At 45.2% G+C, this 9,093-nt stretch overlaps 1 protein-coding gene across 1 annotated transcript; it reads left to right on the top strand.

Moving 5' to 3' along the window:
- Positions 1-3,962: 3,962 nt before the first annotated feature.
- Positions 3,963-8,160, top strand: HDGFL1 (HDGF like 1). The gene has a single exon (XM_042237526.2). The coding sequence runs from the start codon at positions 4,030-4,032 to the stop codon at positions 4,741-4,743; it is 714 nt and encodes a 237-aa protein (XP_042093460.1). The 5' UTR covers positions 3,963-4,029; the 3' UTR covers positions 4,744-8,160.
- The last annotated feature ends 933 nt before the right edge of the window (positions 8,161-9,093 follow it).

The following is a 9,093-nucleotide window of genomic DNA, read 5'->3' as shown; positions in this document are numbered from 1 at the left end:
ATTTTCCAAAGAGTAATTTTGAAAATCTTTAAGTGATCCCAAAATCAGTATGTTGTTGTGCTGGTGTGTAGTTGCTAAGTCATATCCGACTCTTTGGGATCCCATTTACTGTGGCCTGCCAGTCTCCTCTGTCCAGGGGATTCTCCCGGCAAGAATACTGCAGTGGGTTGCCATTTCCTTCTCCAGGGCATCTTCTCGACCCAGGGACTGAACCTGTGTCTCCTACATTGGCAGGTGGATTCTTGAACATTGATCCCCCAGGGAAGCCCTAAAATCATTATGACATATTCCAAGCCAGCCACATTTATTCATTTTATAGTGGTCATTTTCTTTCCAAGTTCACTAAATTCTGATCTCTCTATATGGCCCTTCTGACACTTCACCCTGTGATATTTATGACTAGCCTAGTGGGCCTGAATCATCAGTACACATAAACACATACATCACTTGGAAAATTGGCACTCCCATCTCTCCCCATGACCCCAAACTCATCATCAAATTAGACATAGACTTGACACACCGTTCAAATTGATAATGATACAGCTCCTTAGGAACATTCCTTAAATTATCCGTTAGTTGCGGGACATCCCCACAGATACAGAATTTTTCCACCCCCAGCAGATCCTGTGGATTTCAGAAATCCCTGAGGCTTTAAAGCCTAGGCTAAGTGTGCTTCCCTTGTGGCTCAGCTGGTAAAGAATCCGCCTGCAATGCGGGAGACCTGGGTTGGGAAGATCTCCTAGAGAAGGGAAAGGCTACCCACTCTAGTATCTGGCCTGGAGAATTCCATGGACTGTATAGTCCATGGGGTTGCAATGAGTTGGACATGAATGAGTGACTTTCACTTCACCCTGATAAAAAGAAGTGAATAAATACAGAGGTAGCTCACCTCCTATGACTTTTAAAGAAAGCAGGGTGGGGGATTTTCTACCCATGGTGGAGTAAGGGGCTTATTTTCTGTGTGATTATGTCGGCTAGAACATTTCAAAAAGAAAACCCTTGATCCCAAATACCAACTGTGTATAAATACTTCTATTGTATAAACCCAGAGGCAGTTAATATTTTTTAATGAAGACAAAAGCATGTAGAAGACAATTACATTTATTTTAAATCATAGTTTACACCAACGTAATTGAATTTAAAACTAATTAAACAAGAAAACATCAATTAGATATCTATTTTCTCTCTTGTACAATTACATTGTTTTATTGCCCATGTTTCATAATTGTTACCAAGCAGCTTTTAAATCCTATCATTAGTTTTCCAGAAAAGGAAACTGTGATGTGTTATCTGTTCTGGAATCTAAGGTGTTTTGATAGGTTTGCTGCTGCTGCAGCAATTAGGTCCTTTCTACAAATAGATGTTCTTGGTACATTTGATTTTATTAGAAATATGCGAGCTCATGGAGATCTAGTTTCTGAAAATTAATAATGAGAGTTGCTCATGAGTACTTTGTTTATATAATAGCCAAATATAGACCTAACCAAATTATCATGACTACTACTTATGTAGTCTCCTCACTTTGAGCGAAAGACAGACAATAACTTTAAGAACAAGTTGGTTTCAAGGGTAAAAGAAGCCAAGATCCTGTTATTTAATTCCATCAGGGAGCATGCAGGCACAAAAGGAATGGGGTATCTGTCAAAATGATATCAACTCTGTAAATGCATTCAACTTTGCTCAACCTTCCTCTTATCCTCCCCTTTTAGGAATTAGCTACCATTAGGAAATAAATTTGGGCTTCCCAGGTGGTGCTAGTGATAAAGAACCTTCCTGCCAGTGCAAGAGTTGTAAGAGATGCAGGTTCAATCCCTGGGTCAGGAAGAGCCCCTGGAGGAGGGCATGACAACCCACTCCAGTATTCTTGCCTGGAGATCTTATAGACAGAGGAACCTGGTGGGCTATAGACCATAGGGTCACAAAGAGTCAGACACAAATGAAGTGACTTAGCACATATGCACGTGATAAATTTAAAGAACACTGCTTTAAAAAAATAATATTTCCATGTAGGAAAAACTTTTATGTTGTTTCATATAGAAATTGTGCTGATATATAATGCCATATGGAATTCCAAGCTTAATAGAGAATATGGTTGGTAGGTAACCTTTCTTCATTCTTCCGTGTCCTTAGTCATGACTCTATTCTTTTTGACATACGTTTTCTTTCATTTAGCCTAATAGCCCGATTCATCCATAATGAAATTCTATGACATACTCTTTAGTACATTCTAGAACTTTATACCAATTGTCTGTACTTTAATACCCATAATCTCATTAATAAATATTTTAAAATCCTGAGGGAAATTCTAAATATTACTTTAAACACCTTAAGACCTTATAATAGAAGCTCAGAAAGATTATATCTATTCCAAGCTTTACAAGGCTGGTAAACAAGTGAAGGATGATACCACATTCCCACTGGTTTCTCCTGGAATGCCTTCAATATTTATGTAAGAACACATGATTTAACACTTGAAGACTAGCTTGCATTTCTCCTAATGAAGTCCCTGATGCTTTGCTCTTAAGTTATAAAGTCCTCAAAATCAGCATCTTTTGTGCCAATTGTGGGCAACGGGTAGCAGTACAAAAATTACACCCTTTTGCCTAACAGAAAATCTATTACCCTTTGGGATCCTTCTTTACTAGATCTTTTCACTCCTTCCTTAGTTTTTGTTTTTGTCTCAAATGCCTACCTGTTCACCTGCAGTGATCCAGCTCTCCAACAGTCTTTGGTGTTTGGCTTATACCCCTGTGATCCTCTTGCTGAAAGTCATGTTCAACTAGGGCGGGCAGTGGTTCTAATTCTCCACTAATCACTGTTGGTTACCTTTAAAAAAAAAAAAAAAGAAAGAAAGAAAAACTTTTGTATTTAAATTGTGTAACTGACACTGAAAGATCTTTGTCATAACAGCCCTTATAAAAAATTTGGCTAGGTTTCAGAGTGCAAACTCATAGCTAGCTAGCAGGGCTCAAAAAAAAAAAAAAAAAAAAAAAAGTGTAGACAAACGTGTAACAAGGGCAGTTACACGGAAACTCCCATAAATATCAGTGAAGGAGAAAAGTCTATCCTTTAGACGATGCTCTTTCTTTAGTCTGGGCCCACCCCCTACTCCCCAACCAAGAAGTTCCAGATACCAACAAGATATTTGATCTGAACAGACCTCTATCCAATTCTTCAGCTCAGTTTTCTCCTAGAAAAATACTAAGAGCATTTGACATCCTTTCCATGTTATAAACGCATAGACTTATCTCTTAAAATATGCAAGGATAGTTGAAAGGGTAAAAAGTCATGACCAGCATCCCATCTAAAGTACATGGCCAGTTTGGACATGGTCATGATGCCTCTCTACATTTGTAACCCCACCCCTACGCCCCCTCCCCGCCACTGCCTCCTCCCCCAAAGTACTACACCTTTAGGACACTGGTTTCCAAAAGAGTCGCCCTCTAGACATCCTATCAAGGTGGCTGACTCCACTGTTTTTGAATCCCCTTGCAGGCACCAGCATTAGCTCTCAAGGAAATCAGAAACGGGGTGAAACCACTGACTTAGGGAATCTCCTGAGGCGAGAGTGGAGTTTTCTGTCATGAGCAGATCGGGATCCCCAACAATCCTGCAAATGTGCCCTAACCTGTGACTAGTCTCATGGAAATGGGTGCTCATCCTGTCACTGTGTTGTCTCGCCACATTGCCTCGTCTCCCTTTCTAGGCCCCTCTGGCTATCACAATAAACGAGGCCTAGTGATGGATCGGCACAGCAGAGCCGCCACCCGGGACACTGAAGCTCCTCAAGCTCTCATTCTAGGAAAAACTCCAGCGTCGATGCTGGGCCCAAACAGGCTTAGGCTCTCCGAGATACTGCACTCTTCGCACTAGAACCTTCTCAGGGCGCCGGAGCGTTGAGCCCACAGGGGCGCGTGGGGGCGTGGGGGCCCCTCGAGGTGAGGCGCGCGCAGCCTCAGCCCAGCGGCCGCCGCCGTGCTTGCCACGGTGGGTCGCCTTTCTCGGCCGCTGAGGCCGCGTCCCACAGCCATGTCGCGATTCTACCGTCGCAAGTACAAGTGCGGGGACCTGGTGTTCGCCAAATTAAAGGGCTACGCCCACTGGCCCGCCAGGATCGAGCAGACGGCCGAGGCCAACCGCTACCAGGTGTTTTTCTTCGGGACCCACGAGACGGCCTTCCTGGGCCCCAGGCACCTCTTCCCGTACGAGGAGTCCAAGGAGAAGTTTGGCAAACCGAATAAGAGGAGGGGCTTCAGCGAGGGCCTGTGGGAGATCGAGAACAACCCCACGGTCCAGGCTTCCGATTACCAGTGCGCCCTGGAGAAGAGCTGCACTGAGGAGCCCGAGCCCGAGCCCGAGGCCGCCGAGGGCGGCGAGGACCTGAAGAGCCACACCAACGGCGGCGATGGCGATGATCAAGGGGAGCTGGGCGTCGACCCGCCAGCTGAGGAGGAGAACGAGAAGGAGCCGCTGAAGAGGACCGCCGAGGACCCGCCAGAGGACGTCGCCAAGCGTCCCAAGGAGGCTGATGCGGAAGAAGGAGAGGAGATGAAGGAGGCGGCCGCTGTCGCCGAGGAGGCCGAGGATGCGAGGCCACTCCTTGTGGAGGCGGAGAACGACCCTGCCGCCTCCGGGCCGGGCCCAGCCTGGGGGCTGCCGGCGATGGAGCAGGAGCCAGAGGAAGAGTCCACCGAGAGAGAGGCCCAGGCCCCAGGCGTCGGAGGCGGCCACGAGAGCCAATAGTCACCAAAGTTTCCAGAAGAGCCCCCCACCCTATTCCTGCTGCGGCCTGGCTGTCAGGGGGAACTGGCCACGGCCTGCAAACTGGGACCGCCTCCCCCACCCCACCTGCTCTCCACCGCCCTGCCTGCCTCTCCTGCCCGGCCCTCGGGGATTGACCCGGAGCTGGCAGCCCACCAGGCCTTCACCTCTGCGCCCCACACCCTGGGATGTGAGCCAGCGCCTCTGCTCCCTGGGGCGAGTGAAACCACCGTGTCCCCTCTCTGCCTGGAACTGTTTGCCAAGGCTTCTGTTGGAGCCCAGACCGGCCGTTTTCCACCTCCTGATGCCCCTCTGTCCCTCCCCTCCCAGGCATTCTGGAGTCCACGTTGGAATCAGAGCCGGTAGTTTCGGAAGGGGTGAAGGATAAGGAGCCGGGTAGGGGGGCACGTCCAGGGACCTGGCAGGGGCAACCCTCAAGCTGTGGTGGTGGGGATGGCAGGAGGGTGGCGTCTTCCTGAGCTAGCGTCCACTCCTCCCAGGCCTACGGTATCTGAGGCCTAGATTCTGAGAAAGTGAACGGCTTTGGCGGGAGGCCCTCCTTTTTTTGCTGACCCAGGGAGTTATGGGAGTTGTAGTTTTTCATCAGATAAGGTGGCACTTCCAGGTTGTCAGCGCGAGCGGAAGCTTAGCTTCGCCCAGCTTCTTGGGTTGTAAGGCTGAGGAACATCTGTCCCCATTTAGATCTTTTAGAGGCTCACAGGATGTTCTGGGAAGACCCCTGGCCACCCCTTTCCCTCCTCCCCCAGCCTCAAGGCCACTGCAAGTCGTAAACATCACCCAGGTATAAAAGAACTGGGCACCTCCACTCTCCTCGTTTTACCGTTGCAGTTACCCGTTTCTGAGATGAACTAGGTGGTTCCCTTTCTACCTGGAGTTTCATGGCTCATTTATGTAGTTAAGCTTCGCTGTTCCTTTTTTCCCACCCACATCCCCGGACCTGGTCCCCTCAGTATTGTCACCAGATCTGATGTGTAACCGACTAAGTCAGGAAAACAAGGGGCCCCTCCCCCACCTCTTCCTGGTGGTCTCTCTGCCTTCCTCCATCTTTTGTCTCTCACCCATGCCCTTCTCCCTTGGGCTCTGAGGAAATATTGTTGACAGTAGCTTTCGAAGTTTAGATCTGAATATTTTCAGTTCTGAGGAAATAAAACCCGTTGATTACTTTAACAAATCTCGTCTGTTCCTTTGGTTTCTGAAGAATTTGCCCTTTAATGTTCCTCTTTGTTTTCTATACATCCTATGTTAAAAGCAATTATTTGTAATATACAGGGCTCCTTTAGAATCACTCTTGATAAACTTCTGTTAAGGTATTTACAGTTCACTCTGTCTATAATGATTACTGCCACTGATTAGAATGAGTAGAAAGAACTGAACTTAAAATGCTGGAATGGTGACACCTGGGACAGCAACTGAGTTTCTAATATTCTACAGGCTTTGCCAAAAAACAGATTCAGTCTTTCTTTTGTTCTTGCCGCTCTCCCAGATCTCACTACTCCCAACACTTTTATGGAGGTGGGGGGAGGGGGGAAGCAGTTACTTTTTATTTCCAGTTCTTAATGTAGTATCTGCAGAATACTTTGTGTCTTTTCAATGCTTTGTGCAAGTATCTGGGGTTATGAGGATCTACTTAATGGTACTCATGCAGGGTTCCAGTTTCAGTATTGGTCAACACTGCATGCATACAAGGACTTAGTAAATACTCAAGTCCTTCTCATAGAACCTGCCAGGCCATTGCTAACCTTACTGGTTAGCAACTGAAGACAGTCCTATTTTTTTGTCCCTGTATTAATGGTATTATTTTATTCCAGGGCTTCCCAGATGGCGCTAGTGTTAAAGAACTGGCCTACCAATGCAGAAGGCAGAAGAGAAGGGGATTCAATCTCTGGATCTGGAAGATGCCCTGGAGGAGGAAATGGCAACCCACTCCAGTATTCTTGCCTGGAGAATCCCCCCTAGACAGAAGAGCCTGATGAAGAGCCCTACAGTCCATGGGGCTGCAAAGAGTTGGACATGACAAGCAGCTTAGCACACACACATGTTTTATTCCAAGGCAGATACATCAGATGATTCATTGCTTTTCAACTATTTCTGTTTCAGTTCAGTTCAGTTCAGTCGCTCAGTCGTGTCCGACTCTTTGTGGCCCCATGAATCGCAGCACGCCAGGCCTCCCTGTCCATCACCAACTCCCGGGGTTCACTCAGACTCATGTCCATTGAGTCAGTGATGCCATCCAGCCATCTCATCCTCTGTCATCCCCTTCTCCTCCTGCCCCCAATCCCTCCCAGCATCAGAGTCTTTTCCAATGAGTCAACTCTTTGCATGAGGTGGCCAAAGTACTAGAGTTTCAGCTTCAGCATCATTCCCTCCAAAGAAATCCCAGGGCTGATCTCTTTCAGAATGGACTGGTTGGATCTCCTTGCAGTCCAAGGGACTCTCAAGAGTCTTCTCCAACACCACAGTTCAAAACCATCAATTCTTCGGCGTTCGGCTTTCTTTATAGTCCAACTCTCACATCCATATATGACCACAGGAAAAACCATAGCCTTGACTAGATGGACCTTTGTTGGCAAAGTAATTTCTGTTTACGACAATATTAATACTAAGAGTTACTATTCAGTGAACGTTTACTGTGTACTGAGAAGAATGGCCCCATTCAACTATTGTAATCTGACAAGTAGGTATTAGTATTCAAATTTCCCACTGGAAGCAACTCTGATTCAGAGAGCAACTCTGGCTTTTCTTGCACTTCACAGAACACTCAGGTTGCAAATACAAATTTTGCTAGTCCAAGCCTAAGCTTCTCCCCCGAGTTGCACATTCAGAAAAGCGACGCCATAACTACACAGTCCATGGAATTCTCCAGGTCAGAATATTGGAGTGGGTATCCTTTCCCTTCTCCAGGGGATCTTCCCAACCCAGAAACTGAACCCTAGGTCTCCCTCATTGCAGATGGATTCTTTACCAGCTGAGCCACAAGGGAAGCCCACGATAGCTTATCCCTTCTCCAGAGGATCTACTTGACCCAGGAATTGAACCAGGGTCTTCTGCATTGCAGGGGAATTCTTTAACCAGCTAAGCTATCAGGGAAGCCCTTCAGAAAAACAATACCATGAAACCAGAGGTTTAAAAAAATGTTATTTTCATATCAGTAACAAGTAATCATGAGAGTAGCTAGTACTGAGTCTCTAAAATGAGTCAGGCCAGTATACTGTATTCTATACATAATGTCTTTATTAATACAACTACCCAGTTAGGTACCTAATCAGCAAAGCTGAGAGAGATGAGGGTCAGAGTTGTTATTTTCCCAAGGTCAGACAACTAGACAATGAACCAAAATTCAAAGGCAGGTGTCTCTTCTTGTAAATCATGGGTGCTTTGTTTTTATCATTCCCTATTGTATAAAATTTCTTATTGAATAAAATGGAAGTACTCATGCTCTACTGTTTTGAAGTGACCATTTAGAAATTTGTATGGCAAATAATATATTAGCAAACATTGCTTGTGGGTGTGCAAGAAAAACCATTTGGGACATTTGACAATTGTTTTGTCATTAAATGACTTTGTGAAATGATGAAGGCAATTGCACATTCAGTATTTTTCAAGAAGTATATGACTATAGGAATTCTGAATATGGATAACTATTTGCCACAGGCAGGCATGCAGGTTTGATAAGGTTTTTGTGGAGGTACATCTTCTGAAATGATTCAATAACCTGAATGACATCATGTGAAATTACTATTATACCATCTGAGTCTTTCTCTTTGTATTCTTTCTTTCTTTCTTTTTTTTGTTTAAATGTTGAAGATAGAAAACTTTAGTGTTTATTAGGAAGCAGCCTTCTTGGTAAGTATAATATTGTAGTTAAAATGGTGACCTAAGTAATAGTGCACCTAAAGAATGATTCACAAGAGTTAGTAAACACACACACATACAAAAACCCAATAAAGAAAGGGAGGCATGGAAAATCTGTGTTCTTACCCTTCTTCTTCTGGGCAGGAGGCCCTATATGTATGCTTTGGTGACCAGGGAATGTTGTGTGGACTAAGAAAAGACACTGCTTTCTAAAAATTTCTTTGATTTTAAAATCTCCCATAATTCTGGTGCTATTTTTTATTTTCTCAAGCATGTCTCAGTGACAAAATTACTGATCAAGAATTAGCTACTTTACTGAACAAAGGGCACCTCCTGGCCTTTTACTGATGCTTTGTTGGGGGTATTCAGTCAGATGCATTTTTGAATGTTCTGAAGATCGTGTTCAAGCATTCCAAGTAAATGTGTGTTCATCACATTGTCAGTGATCTGCAGACATAT

Source organism: Ovis aries, chromosome 20 (genome assembly GCF_016772045.2).
Source record: "Ovis aries strain OAR_USU_Benz2616 breed Rambouillet chromosome 20, ARS-UI_Ramb_v3.0, whole genome shotgun sequence".
NCBI lineage: Eukaryota > Metazoa > Chordata > Mammalia > Artiodactyla > Bovidae > Ovis > Ovis aries.
Note: the sequence above shows the minus strand (reverse complement) of the source record. Positions and strands in the feature narration are given on the sequence as shown.